This window comes from Podarcis pityusensis (assembly GCF_964106645.2).
Source record: "Podarcis pityusensis genome assembly, chromosome: 8".
In the NCBI taxonomy this organism is placed as follows: Eukaryota; Metazoa; Chordata; class Lepidosauria; order Squamata; family Lacertidae; genus Podarcis; species Podarcis pityusensis.
In genome coordinates, this window is record NC_138033.1 from 61905423 (window position 1) to 61921062 (window position 15640).

At 39.0% G+C, this 15640-nt stretch overlaps 1 protein-coding gene across 1 annotated transcript in view; it reads right to left on the minus strand.

The window, feature by feature from the left end:
* Positions 1 to 15640, minus strand: part of CEP89 (centrosomal protein 89) — a 48219-nt gene that overhangs the window by 24928 nt on the left and 7651 nt on the right. The window contains 11 exon segments of the mRNA XM_081016965.1: positions 1083 to 1087; positions 2909 to 3089; positions 3752 to 3863; positions 4617 to 4724; positions 5657 to 5740; positions 9062 to 9112; positions 9581 to 9723; positions 11635 to 11844; positions 13477 to 13531; positions 14052 to 14080; positions 15040 to 15133. Coding sequence (XP_080873091.1) covers positions 1083 to 1087; positions 2909 to 3089; positions 3752 to 3863; positions 4617 to 4724; positions 5657 to 5740; positions 9062 to 9112; positions 9581 to 9723; positions 11635 to 11844; positions 13477 to 13531; positions 14052 to 14080; positions 15040 to 15133 — 1072 coding nt within the window.

The following is a 15640-nucleotide window of genomic DNA, read 5'->3' on the forward strand; positions in this document are numbered from 1 at the left end:
TATTTCCTTTTTAGAAATGAAAAATGAGAACTAACAGATCAGTGGAAAACAGCAATTACAACAAAATTATTCAATGAAAAGATTCTGTTCCAGTCTGAACAACATCCCCAAAGAACCACCTTTATGTGGTATGAAGAACTAACTGTACACTGAGCTTTGGCCACAACCAAAACAGGATTCAGTCAGATCAAGGACCAAAACAGATACTGAGTTAAATGCACCTTTGCATTTAGAGCAAGTTTTTATCAATGTAAATATGCATCAAAAGGGGGAGCGAAGGCTGACAAATTATCAAATTGCAGCAGGTGTCAAGGCGGGAATTTAACCCTTTTTTCCTGCACCTATGGGAGATATCCTCCCAATACAAACAACATCTTTCAAGAAGGATTTCCTCAGGACCCTAGCATGGAAAGAGTAAGGTCTCCCTACCACACTTTATACTATCCTGAAAACTATCAACTCCCATGCTCTGATGCTATTCACATATTTTAAAACTTGTACAGTAAAGCAAAGGAACATTTAACTTCATATCCAGTTTGGTATTGAGGCTGCAATCCTATACCTACTTACCTGTGAGCAAACCCCATTTAACTCAATGGGGCTTACTTCTAAGCCTAGATGCCTATGCTTGTGCTGTAATTTGAAACATACACCCAGCAATTTCTCCTGCTTGACCACAATACCAATATAGCCACTTCTTCATGCTTAAGGGGGGCACTGCATTTGCAGTTGCAGTGTGCTCATTTTAAAAAGTACTGTGAATGCATACAGGACAAAGGACTCACAGTACAGATGAAATGGTGGCTACAGTGGGCCACACACTAGGACCAAAGGCAAAGTATATGGAAACATAACACCAACACGTGAATTCCTCCCCTCTCCTTGCAACTGGACAGCATTTCCACCAATGCCTTGTTCTAAAGCAAAGGGAAGATGAACTACATATTGAGCTAAAAAACTTAGTGGTGTTCTGTGTTTGCACCACTATTTTCAAATGTAGATGTGACACGGCAACTCTCCTAATGACTTTTTTAAAAAGCAGGAGGGACTACAATGCTCCTCCCTTCCCATGGTGAGCTCACCCTTCCTGACAAGGGGAAGGACCACAGTTCAGTGGCAGGTGGGCAGGTGAATTGCAGTGTATGGCACAGTGGCAGCTATGCCATATGGCATCACCCCAGTGCAGTGGTAGAGCACATGCTTTAGATACAAAAGGTTCCAGAATCAGCCCCAGACATTGGCAGGTGGGGCTGGGAAAGAAACCTTGGAAATTAGCTGCTAGCCAAAGTACAGCAAACAATACTGGGCAAGAAATACATTTTTTGGACACTACTATAAAAATACAGGATGGGCGCATAGACACCACCTTATACCGTAAACCAACTGACCGACAAACATATCTACATGCCTCTAGCTACCATCCCAAACATACCAAACAGTCCATTGTATATAGCCAGGCACTACATTACAGCCGCATCTGTTCCAATTCTACAGACAGAGACTCTCACCTAAGAGATCTACAGCAAACCTTTTCAGAACTAAAATACCCAGCAGATGAAGTTAGACAACAGATCAACAGAGCCAGACTTATACCCAGAGAGAACTTGCTGCAAGACAGACCCAAAAAAGAAAATAACAGAACACCTCTAGTCATCACATACAGCTCCCAAGTTAAAACAGTACAACACATCATCAGAGATCTACAACCTCTCCTGGACAATGACAGTTCTCTTTCTCAAGCTCTGGGAGGAAGACCTTTCATTGCCTACAGACAGCCACCCAATCTTAAACAACTCCTAACCCACAATAATACTACAACCAGACTCAACACGGACACTGGCACCAGAGCCTGCAATAAACCCAGATGCCAACTTTGCTGCCACATACACCCGGACAACACCATTACTGGCCCCAACAACATCACACATACCATCTCGGGACTATTCAATTGCTCATCATCTAACATTGTGTATGGCATCAAATGCCAACAGTGTCCTTCAGCTCTCTATATTGGACAAACAGGCCAAACCTTACGCCAAAGAATAAATGGACATAAATCTGACATCAAGAACCACAAAACAGAGAAACCAGTAGGAGAACACTTCAATCTCCCAGGACATTCTATACAAGATCTCAAAGTAACTGTTTTACTACAAAGGAATTTCAGAAATAGACTGGAAAGAGAAGCTGCTGAATTGCAACTCATTACCAAACTTAAAACCATGGAGAAACCTGGTTTGAACAAAGACATTGGATTCTTATCCCATTATACATGACTAAGCCATTTCTCACCTTCTCACCCCTTGCCTTTTCCTGTAAGACCTATTACAGTCGTTAAGAGTCGTCAGCAGGCTCATCTCAGCTATCTGCCAATCTCCAATTCCCACCACCCTTCTGAGTAATACCCCTCCCCACCTTCTCACTATATAGAAGGATCTGGCAACTTCTGTTTCAGTGTATCTGAAGAAGTGTGCTTGCACACGAAAGCTCATACCAAGAACTAACTTAGTTGGTCTTAAAGGTGCTACTGGAAGGATTTTTTTTTTTTTTTACTATGGCAGACCAACACGGCTACCTATCTGTAACTGAATACTGGGCAAGATGGACCATCTTACCCACTATAAAGGCAGCTCTCTATGTTCCTGACTTGAGGCTGAAGGACGTTCACCGTAGCTGAGGCTAACCCAGTTCTTCCAGGTTTGATCAGAGTCTGAAGCTAGTAAAAAGTGTCTTTAACGTCAACCTTCATTACATTGTGCCTCAAGTTGTATCAGCTGACTACAAATAAACTTAAAACTGGCACAAATAAATTGGAAAAGCAAAAGCAAGTAAATATAAATAGCTACAACCATGCATGGAATCCTCCAAGAGGTGTTTCCTCTGATACTTGCACTTATCAGACTCCTACCTTTTAAATTTATTGACCAAAGCCACATGCTCCTCCACTGTGATGTGATCTCCCACACTGGCTTTCAGCTGTTTGTATGCGGAGCGCAGTTCTTCCAGCTGCTTCTGACACTCGCTCAACTCCTCTTCTTGGCTCTGTCTCTTAGCTTCCAAAGTCATCAGCTGTTTTGTTAATTTAGAAACTTCAAAAGAGAAAACAAAACATTTGAGGTAAAGTCAGAAGCTGCCTTAGGAAATGAGAACAGAGTGTACACAGTTATTCACTTCTGACATTTTTAGTTCATCATGAAGCCTTCTCAGCTTGGTTCAGTGAGTTAATCTGAAGTATTATAATTAGTTATAAATGGTACTTTTCACAAGTTCTGAATGTCAATGGAGATTAGTTAAGCATATGAAAGATGTGTCAAATGGAAAGCTCACTGAAGCACTAAAGTCTCCAAGAGCTCTCCAAAAGACTACATAACTCTCTGAAGGGCTAGTTCCTGTGATCAAATTCCTTTTATATTGTTAATGACAATCCTCTGTAAATTAATACAAATCTAAGTTTGATGCCATGTAATGTACTCTGATGCTGTGACCAGTGACCAGCTATCATTTTACCGCATCTGAGACTAAAAACAATAAAAAGTTAAGTAATTAATAGTTAAGAACTGTAATATTACCGACTGTAACAAATGCTCCAGCTCAGGTTCTATGATAGTTACTGATTAGCAACATTATCATTCTAAAAAGGCTTATGAAGTGCTTTATTTGGTGCTAATGCTAGCTTACACTTCTGCCCATTCTCAATAACAAACATCTCGGATCAACATAGTAGTCAAAAACAGTTCTCAAGGTATTTTACCTTCCTGGACATGTTGGCTGAGGTTGTCTTTTGCTTTTGCTTGTTGTATTTTAAGCTGTTCCATCAATACTGTATTTTCTTCTAATACTAGCTTGGCCTGGCTTTGCAGACACTGCCTGTAAATAATGATCAACTTGAAAGTGAAATGCCATTCAAACTTTTGCAAAAATCGTATTAACTAGAAAAATAAACACACATGGTCTGTTAGGCCAGGGCTTCCCATGGATGTCCTACATAGACATCCAAAAATGAGCCTACATCACTCTCACTTTGTGTTTGTTGTGGGAAACATCAGTGTAACACCAGCACCAGCTGAGTGTGGAGCTTCCTGTTTCATATTCATGAAGTTTGTCTTCTGCTATATAGTACACACATATACATGCCATGCATTGGATTGATGAGAGATAACTACTCAGAGATAATAGTGTTCTTCTGAAGAAAAAAGTTTATGCTTGTAAAAACTTTTTGAAAATACACATAGAAAGTTGTATTTTAAAAATGTGTATTTTGCTTAAAATTTATAATTATATTGCTATTATATTATTATACTTAGTAGCCAAAACTGTTATACATCAAAAAAGCTGCCTTGTCAAGAAAAACATGCAAAAAGGGAGAATAAGAATAAAAATAACGCATAAAATGATGTATGAAAGAGGAAAGGACCAACATAGCAAAAAAAACCCCTATAAAGTATGGAGAACAGATTAAAATGAACATAAAATACATAATAAAAATAAGAACAAAAACAAACCAATAATCCCCTCTTCCACAACAAGTTTATCATAAGTATTTTTTTACTATAATTCAAGCCTATCGTAAGTATTTTTTACAAAAGAATAACACAATAGTTTTAGAGACAACACACTTGCCATTCTTTGGTGGTCACAGTACTATTTTTACTTAGTTGCTGGTGTAACTGTTCATTTTCCTTCACTACCTCTTCAACTCGTTCTTTAAAGATCTTCATGTCCTCCTAAAAGAGGAGCAGTAAAGAACATACAAAATATTCACGACCTGTTTTACCTTCATGTTATTTCATGTTTTCCCTCTCAATAATATTTGCACGTGCTAATTATCTATTATTTGTTCATGCAAATTATCAAACAGCTGATCAAAATACCTACACTCATGATAGGGATTTGTAGAGATATGAATTCACACCAGTTGCTCTGACTTAAGAAACATCTAAATTTTACAGTCACAAATGTGTGTTTCCCAGTCAGTATGCCTGCCAGTTACCTACAAACAATCCCAAGTTTCAGACGGGCATAAACTTGACTGGCACATTGACATTTTTAAATGTACATTTGAGAAACCTCAGGTGTACACCTGAAATATAATACACCTAAAATGTAACACGTGAAGAGGCCTTTGGCAGAGGTTATGGAACAGGCCCCATACATCAAAGGCTCAACTTACTAAGCTCTAGTGCTCCCAAACAGCAAGTGATGTGTAAACCTGTGGAAGCTCATACGATATAATGCTCCACCAGAGAAAACAAACTTCCTTCCACATAAATAGCAGATTGTCTAGGAGAAGGGTTCTCGCCTAGTCTTTTTTGTGACATTATAGCTTTGTATTGCTTCAGCAGAAAGCATTCCATCATGGGATGTGAGCTCCCATCTGCAGGCTGAAGCGATTCAGTCCAGGCACATGTTTACATCCCCATCTTCTGCTTGTGGGCACAAGGTCTGCTATGTGGGCAACCCATGGAGTCTAAGGGGATGGAGAACAGGGAGTCTTACTAGAAGGGAGATTCCATTATGTACCCTGAGGATGTACATTCCAAAGTATCGCTGAGTACTCTTTACAGTTAAATGACATGCACAGCATTATAGAAGCATATTTTTCTTGATATTCTATACAGCTTAAACAATCTGTAAAGAAATTAATTTGCCAGCTTGCCTCATGCGCAAGAATCAGGTCTTCCTTTTCCTTCATTCTGTCTTCATATGCCAATAGAAGGGGAGATAAATATTTCATATCCAGCTAAAGGGAAAGAAATGTCATTTCAATTCACTCACATGCATCTCAAAACTATATAATTCAAAAATATCCATGTAATGACTCTTTGATCAGCTACTGCCTGGGTAAATCCAGTGGGTGAATCAAGATAGCAGAAGAAAAGGTTAACAATCTCTCTCTCCCCCCTGCCCCCAATACTACATTAACTTTGTTGTTGTTTAGTCGTTTAGTCGTGTCCGACTCTTCGTGACCCCATGGACCAGAGCACGCCAGGCACTTCTGTCTTCCACTGCCTCCCGCAGTTTGGTCAAAACTACATTAACTAAAGGCTAAATAATAAGCAGATAACAGGAGGAAGTAGAGAGGGTGGAAAATAATTTTGTGCCAACTGGAAAAGGCTAGCTGCAAATAAACAGAGGTGAAATGGTCACCCGTTGCCAGTTACGCAAAGTACTGAAGCATCCATCTGTTTGCTTGTTAGAGACCTTGCTAAGAAATCCATTTAGCATCCTATTTTAAAACAAGCCTCCACAAAGCAAAGCAAGTTATGGCCACAAACTTTTAAAATTCAATTATCTGTAGTATTTACATAAGTATCCCTGCAGGAAATAATTCCTGTCTGAAATAGTGAATCTTTTAAATTCAATAATTCTGTCACATTTTTGCACACAGTATTCAGCTAAACCAGGTATGTCCAACTGGTCGCTCGCGATCTACCTGGTCGATCGCATGCTCCTGATTGATCCTCGCCCTCAATAAAGAAGCTCAACAACTTTGGGTCTCCCTCCCCAAAAAAAGCTCAACAACTTTGATCAATCCAATGGGTAGATCACTGCCAGTTTTTTTATAGTGGGAGTAGATCGCAGTCTCTTGGGATTTGGACATGCCTGCCCTAAACAACCAAGTTACAGCTTATACTGATATCTATAGAGTGCACACTAAAAGCCACAGCAGATGCAGAAATATTCTGCCACCAAGGCACAAAACCCTGGTTCTTCGTGATTTTTACACAGGATGACACCAAAACTACCATCCAGTCATTAAATACACCTGAGGACTTGGAGGTCGCCTATGATTTGCTGGTGCTTTGAGGGAAAATGAGAGTGGCAGATGGCTGCAGTCTTGGGTTGCACTTTGCAGTGCTCAGAAGGACAAGGAACAGAGAGCTTTATGAGTGACAGCCTGTGGTTGCTGAGAGACAACATGTTGGCTTAGGGCTATGTTACACATGGAAACCCTCCTACACATATGATCACGTCTGCATAGAAAAAAATCAGGCACCCTCTACTCCAGCCCATGTAAACAGTTTCACAGGAAAACACATTTCTTTTTACCATATCTCTGGAATGCCCTCGCCAAAGAAATTTGTATGGCCCCCTTTTGCTTGGCCTTCGGGAAAACTTTTCTTAAATCTGACCTGCATCTAAATTATTTTATTGTTATGTATATTGAAGAACCACACTTCTGTTAACTTCTTTTACTGTTAATTTAAATCTTGAATTTTATTGGGAGAGTATGCACCCTGAGAAGCAGACTAGAAATCCATTTAACATTGGTAATGCCTGCAACAGTGTGTGACAAAGCCACAAAAATGTAACAGCTGAATAATAGTAATAGTAAGAATAAGAATAAGAATAAGAATAAGAATAAGAATAATGGTATGGCGAGACGTTGGAGGAAAGCTTTCAGCTGTTAAATGTATGTGTGTAGGGCTGCTACTAAGGCACAGGGCCAGAACTAGTTAAAAAGTAGGGGGGGGGGGGCAATCCGAACACAGCTTCTTCTCTGCAATAAAAAACAAATATATTTCAGCTCCCTTTCGACTCTACCTAATCCAGGGATGGTGGGGAAGCCAGCCTGCTCCAAAGCTTCACCACAGCCTGGATCCTTGGAGCAAAGCATAAACAGAAGTGGGAGGGCCTCCTGGCCTCATAGCGGGAAGCACACAAGGCTGTTTTGCAAAGCCTGCCTAATGGAGGGGGTGGGAGGAACAACTCCTAGGAGAACACTCCCCTCCACTGTGGGTAAAAGGAGAGAGGAGATCAGAACATTTAATTTTATATTGTTTCCAGGGAAGGCCGTCAGGTGTTATAGCCTATGATAGCGGATCACTCCGAGGCCCCTGTGCAGATACTTTCACGGGATTACAACATGATCCTGGTACATAGCAACTGAGCTAGGATTCTTGCAAGCAGAAGCAGGACGAAAATAATTAAGCAACCAGGCCAACTACTTCAATCCAGCTCCCCGCACCCCAGTCTCAACTGGAAAAAGAAACGAAGACTGTCTTATTCCAGGCCTTTGGGAACAGACTGGGGTTGCTGTTTTTTTAAGGAAAAGGTTTTTAATAGTGCTGTGCTGTTTTTATCATCTCTATTTTAAAAGAATCAAAACAATATTTAAAAAAACCCTATTAGCGTTAAATTACTTTTTTTATATTTTTAAAATATTTTTTAGCTTTTTGTATTTTATCTCTGTGTTTTTTAATATGTGTAAATATAAATAAATATAATATTGATGGTGATGATCCGGACTCTTTCAAGGGCTTGCACTCCTTTGGAAAAGGGGGAGGAGATGACAAAAATGTAATAAATAAGTAAGTGACATCACCTTCAAACAGCCATCAAAAATTCCTTTAATAAACACTGATGACCTGATGCTTAATGCTGACTATTAGAATAAAATATATGCAGAACTGGACAAACTAACGGGAAAAATAAGATATCAACGAGATCACAAGTTCATTGAGGACTGGGGGAAATTTTCAGAGTATTTGAAGAGTGTATGTGATGAGCAAACAACGCTAGTGGGTTTTAAAGAAGCTTTGTGAAAAAATAAGGAATATTGCAAGAATGTAAACATGTTTGTAAAGGTATTTTAAAAGGCGATACTAAATTTGGGGAATGCGTAGGAAAAATTCAAACACGGATGATTGTCAGCGAAGCTGAGGGAAGTCCAAAAGATGAAAATATGTTACGTGGGAAATTGTTTATTTGGCGATATTTGTGTAAAACTTAATAAAAATTTATCTTAAAAAAATATATTAAAAAAATAGAATAAAATAAGGTGCCATCCTAATCCCACTTACCTGGAAGTAAGTCCTGATGAATTCAACAGGCTTACTTCTAAGTAGACATGACTAGACTTATTCTAACTCACTGAGTACCATCAGTTTTTATTCAATGGAACATAAAAGTGAAATAAGGTGTCTGGGAACTGCAGTCATATTACAACTATAGATTGTTCTCATGTCACCAAGGAAACAAGAAATAAAATTGTTCTACACACTTTTGAAGTATCTAGCACTAAACTACTGAAACTAAGAAATAGTGGTTTGCTACATACCAGCCATGGAGGTATCGGTTTTTTCATTGGCAGGCTTCCAATTTTTAGACTCTAAAATAAGAAAAACGTAAGTTACACATTAATATTCGGATCTGTAACATTTTGTATCAGAGGTTTTTTTAAAAGAAAAATATTTATTTTTGTTCATCCTGCAAATGGATGCAAAAATTGAATGGTGCTTCCAAAACAGTTTGACATTTACTTGTTAAAAAAAAACACCAATAGTTGCAACAAGCCACTTTGTCAAGTTGCACTGACATGGCAAATTATGGTTAATCAAATATGGAAGTGAAAAGTTCTGAACTTCACCTCACGTTGTACTCAGAAGCAGGAAGTGCACAAGTGCAAGTCCCACCTAGGCTAATTCTCCTCATGCTATACTATGGTTTAGCACAACTGGGACACTCCCTGGTAAAGATGCTTATATTGCTACTGTAACAAATGAGGAAAAGCTCACAGTCACCAATGTTGGAACAGTGCTATTCTTTTCTTCCTAAGAAGCTTAATAGAAAACATTACCTCATTTGGTGAAATTGGTCTGTATTTAGCCTGGTAGCGACTCAATTCTGCATTTAGACGATGAACAGTCATTTTCAGACTGTCATTTTCATCCACCAGTTCCTGGGCCTGTTGTCTTAATAAAATCAATTCTGCAAGTTCCTCTGCATAACAGAAAATTGTAAAACATTAAAGTGTATTGCAATTATAGAAAATCTTGCTGATTATCCAAACATCCAGTGCTTTTTTTCAGAGGATACACAGTACCGACACCTCTTTTTGTTGTTGTTAAAAAGTGTAGCACTTACTGTAACAACTTCCTGGTGAGTACCGGCACCTATTTTTCTAGAAAAAAAGCACTGCAAACATCTCCTAAATGAAATAGGAATTCTGGATGCTATAGCTTCTAAAGGTGTTATAATTGCACAAGATTATGTAATTATAAAGCATACTTTGACTGCAGACGTTCCCCAGATCAATTGTGGATTTGATGTGGAAGTCAAGACCTCTATTCGAGACCTTGGAGACCCTCTGCCAGTGAGAGTGGACAAAGTTTGGTGAGATGGCCTAGGAGCCTTTTTTAGTATAATGCAGTTTGCTATGTTTGATGCAGACTCCTACAAGCCTAATAAATTTAATAGAAACACACAAAAACACCTTTAAAACACTATGCTTTGATTGTTTTTTTAAAAACAACCTTTTAAATTAACATTTCTGCAATATAAATATACACTTACATGCATTTAACCTGTGCACATTCAGCTTTAAATGTGTCAATAAAAATAAAAATAAAATAAAAAGGTGAAAAGGGAGCAAGTTTCTAGGGAAAATGACTTTGTTAATGCCACCCATCACTGAACCCAATGGGTTTTGACAATACACAATTCTGTCTTTAGGTGCAATCTCCAGAACCTAAGTTGTGGGCTTACTGTACTAAACCTCAGAAGCAAATGTAACACAGTACAAAGCCATATCCATTATAAATAACACTTGATGGCTATGTTTCTATTTTTACAAGGATGTTTCCTTCATATCTTTCTTTAGCATAGAATAGGATCACTGCCAACCCAAATAAACTTCCTTGATCTTTCATCATATGCTTCCAAGGGTCCTGTCCTGCAAAGACTTGCTTCACAGGTCAGATCTGTGTGCATCTGAATATCAAGAACACTTTCAGCAAAATCTACAGGGAAGGGAACCAGCTGAGGGCTCTTGCTGCGGGATGAAAAGAAAGTCCACCCCACCCACCTACAGCAGGCACATGAGAAGTTCAGCATGCACTGTGAAGCCAGAAAGAACAGAGGAGCTGCCTGGTGGTTAAATTCCACAAGGCAAGAACAAGGCCCTTCCAGCCTATGCTCGAAATCTTGCATGTATATATAATATACATGTGTACAGCTGAATATACATGTGCGGGACTAGACACTTTAGGACAAATTTTATAACTTTCCTGTTAATCAGGTTATGGATCCCTAGATAAAAAAAGCCTGCTAGCTTATACTTTTGTAACATGTGCATTCAAGTAGTCAATACTTAACTAGCCATTTTTACATGACTGAGGATTAAATGCTTTTTCCAATATAGTTGTACCTTAGTTCTCAAACGCCTTGGTAGTTGTACGTTTTGGCTCCCGAACACCAAAAACCCAGAAGTAAGTGTTCCTGTTTTCGAATGTTCTTTGGAAGCTGAACGTCCGGCGTGGCTTCCACAGCTTCCAATTGAGTGCAAGAAGCTCCTGCAGCCAATCGGAAGCCACGCCTTGGTTTTCGAACAGTTCCAGGAGTCGAACGGACTCCCGGAATGGATTAAGTTTGACAACCAAGGTACCACTGTACTTTGATACTGTGATATCATATACCTCATTTTAAACTTCAATAATTACTTAAATAATATACTATTTGAAAATCAAGTAAATTATATGTTGTCAGCCTTCAAAAGTTATTTCAATTTTGTGTTGGGATATATTAAATAACAACAAATGCAGAGGGAATAGTTCAAGACTATTCCAGGAGATGAAAAATGAGAAGTACAGTATTATTCTCCTAAACACATACAAACAACAAAGTCACTCCTACCTTCACTGCATGAATTTGGTGCAGTTTCTTTAAATCTTCTATTTTCTTTTTCTAGTTTCTTAATTTCTAACTGGAGCTTCTTCATTTGCTGCTTTGTTGCCTCAAGTTCAGAAAGCAGGGCCTGATTTGCATTGTTCAAATGCCAATTTTCTTCTTTCAGTTTCTGGAACTTTTCTCTAGGGAGGGCCATCGGTCCCTGCATTCTGCAGACTTAAATGGAAAAGAATACTCATTAGTCACACAAAAAACCTAAGCCACTCAAGCACAGGCTGCAGTCCTAAACTCATTTATACAGAAGGAGGCACCATGGAAATAAGAGCCATTCATTTCAAAGTGAATGCTGATTTAGAAATTAAAGATCTCCCCAGATCATTATTATCCTAAACATTTCAGCTTCCATTTTGCTTACGACTGCAGGAGAAAAAAATCCCAAATAGGTAGCTGTGTTTACTCTGAACAGTGTAATTTAAAAATAAAACACTCCAATAAACTATACAACTTGAACATAAAACCAGACACCAGTGAAAACAACATCGGAACAAACTAGTAGAGACCAAGGTCTAAGAAGCACTCAAGCATGTTTTTGAAACTGGAAAGCCTAAAAGACCACAACAAAGGTGACAGTTGAGGGCATTCTACAACTGAAGCATCAGCTCTGAAAAAACCCTCCTCTTAGTAGTCAACTGCCTTACCCTCATCAGCGGAGATACCAAAAAAAAAAAAAAGGAAGTCTGAAGGTGATTCTGAGTTTGGGCAGGTATATGTTTCAACAGTAAAGCACAAACGTAAGAAAGTACGTTAATATTTTTGAAACCTTTAGTCCAGTGAACTGAAGGCTAACAAAATATTAATTGTAGAATTGTTTTCCCAGGGAAAAGCCATGTTTATTAAATTAACTTTAAAAAAATCTTAAGTCAGCCACAATCCTGCACCTCCTCTGATATTTTAAAGTCACAAAGAGGCTGGCCCTTCTGCAGAACTACTTCTTCCCTCCATCCCACCAAAGCATACCCTGTACAGTGGTACCTCGGGTTAAGTACTTAATTTGTTCTGGAGGTCCGTTCTTAACCTGAAATTGTTCTTAGCCTGAAGCACCACTTTAGCTAATGGGGCCTCCTGCTGCCGCCGTGCCGCCGGAGCACGATTTCTGTTCTCATCCTGAAGCAAAGTTCTTAACCTGAAGCACTATTTCTGGGTTAGCGGAGTTTGTAACCTGAAGCGTATGTAACCTGAGGTACCACTGTAATTTGATGGGATATTACACAGTGGGTTGGCATGAAGAATCAGAGGTTTTTGTCAGCAGGAAAAGCCCAAAGTGGAGATTTGCTTTCTATAAAATCAAGCTCTTCAGTTATCAGAAAACATGCCATGAAAGAAAAATTAATTTTTTTCTAAATTTAGAACTATCATGATTCCTGCTGGAAAATAAGACATGAGAATTTCACATGAAGCAAGGTGTTATCCTTTGCTATGGAAATATACAGTAGAAGTTTGAACATAATATTAATGGTTTAGTGTTAAAAGGATAAGCCACAAATTGCCTTTGGCACACAATCTCCCCCACTTTCATGGCAGAGCCATGAGGAACTCGGAAGCTTCCCCTTCAGATTAACCACAGTTTTAGCATTATGTCCTAACCCAGACAAACAATGGTTAATCTTAACCAGTTAGTGAAAACAAGCGAGCTTCATAAACTATGGTTTGTCTGGGATCAAGTGATAGGAAAGCTGCAGTTAATCTAAGACAGCAGCAAAAGCTCCAAACTCCTCCTCGCAGCTTATAGAGAATCCAACACAACCCATTTATACCAACCTAAAACAACAACAAACCAGAGTTAAATACCTGGAGTCAGTGGAGGCTTTTCATTCAGTGTATTTTCAGTTATGCTTTTTTCTACCTAGCAGGGAAACAAAATAATTTGATCTCATTTCTTGTTAGAACCCTTCTATTCTTTTTTTAATAAAAACCGCAAGGACTGCAGAAAGAATAGAAAATAGACTAAACATTTAAAAACCAATTTCCTGCAGTTACAATTTCAATTTTATTAAAGAGCAGTGGAAGAAAATTACAAGTAATAGACAGCATTTGGAAAGAAAAAAGATAACCTTGGCTTGTAAATTGCTATGCAAGAGTTATTCTTTAAACCTTCTTTAAACTTATCATTCTTTGTCGCTTTCTGGATATTTCCTGCCAAAGTTAGTTGCATCCATATTGTCAGGGTAGGACTGCAAATGCCCAGATTCAAATATCTACTTGCCAGTGACCAACCCCCAAACTGACCTAAACTGCAGTGTGGTTGTGAGGGAGGTAGAGCCAGGTATGCTGCCCCAAGCTTCCTGGAAGAAGGTAGGACAAAAATAAATAGACAAGGCAGAAAGATCCTTAAATGCACTTAAGCATCTTGATATGAATCCTACCTGAAAACTCACTCCAGAGGGTTCAATTTCTGTAATACAAGACAGAAGGTAATAAATATGAAGAAGTTCAAAACAGAAAAGGAGAACTACAGTTGATCAGATTTTTAAAAATTCTCATCACTGAATCACAAGATTCTACCATTTCCCGCTTTTCTAAATTGTTTTTATTAATTTTTTCTGGGGTTACAGAAGTACAACCATCCTTTTTCGTCATATTACCGTTTGGCTGAGAGATGCGAGACCTTTTGTATGCCTCATCCATCATTCTACTTGTTAATTTAGAAACCAACTTTTATTTTCAGGAGGGCTGGAGAAGAGGCAATTCATGGTGTAATATGGTTATGCCCCTTGGATACTGAGGTATCAAAGTAAGAGTTGAAAGCAGCCAAAATATGGAATGATAGAGAATCCATTGCAGGGGGAGGAAAATGGAGTGCAGAGGAAGAGAAGGAATTGACCTTATGGCTTACAATAAGGATCCTGGAGGTGAGATGGTCTTAGGGTTCAGGAGATGACCCCTGGGATTAAAAAAGTCCCTTCATATACTATATGCAGGGATGTTTCAGAAGAAGTGGAAAGAAAACAGCACTGGATTTCCCTGTTTTTGTCCTGCGGTGGATGTGTTGCCATTACAGAGCTACAAAATGTGCAGGTTTGGGGTTAGTAGCCCATTAGAGTTATAAAGCACAGTAAGAGAAACCTGGGAGCAAGGCAGAGGGAGAATATTTAAGAAGGTGTCCTTTATCCCTTTCTGGCTCCTGAAACTCTCTTCACTCCATCCAACCAGAGTCCTGAACAGTATAAGGCTCCTCTTCTGAGTTGGATAGTACCCTGAACAGGCCCACTCCTCATACATGTGGGGAAATGCTACAGCATTTTGATGCAAGTTGCACTTGTTCAGTAATGCTTTTGGAACATGAACTACCCTGATAATTTTTTGAAGTGATGTTTTCCATCGTTTCATCTCAAAGCAGAAAAGTGACATTACCTTCCACCTGAACATTTGGACGAATGAGGCAAGTAGGTTCACAGAGAAAAGAATCATCTTCACCATCAACACTAGAAGATACTGGGGGATTTTCCTAAGTAAAAATATTGCAATACAATTTATAAATCCACAGTCCATCTTATGCACAACCTGCATGTTTGCTACATGAACATATTCTACTCACTGAAATTACTATCAACCCTCACCAGCTACTTTTCTTTTTCACTCATATGGGGACAGTCTAGCATTGCCTGAAACTGCCACCATCTGGAAGGACCAGGATGCTTTCCCTAGTGAAGTGGGGACCCCTGACCCATTGACTAGAAGCAGCCTGCAGCCAGATTTTATCCAGTCCTCTGGGAGCAGCTGAGAGGTAATAAGGCTTTGATGTTGCAAAGTCTACAGTTGAATATCCTTTCTCTACAAGAAAATTGCCTATAAGAAGATCGAAGAGGGAAATGCCTCAGTAGAAGGGGAGATTCATGTTACTTGCAAGTATGCAAAAAGTCGTGTATGCATTTTACAACTGCACACAATAAATTTTCAAGGTTACCACTGCTTACCGAAGTTTGAGGCTTCAAGCAGCTGGGAGGGAGGCCTT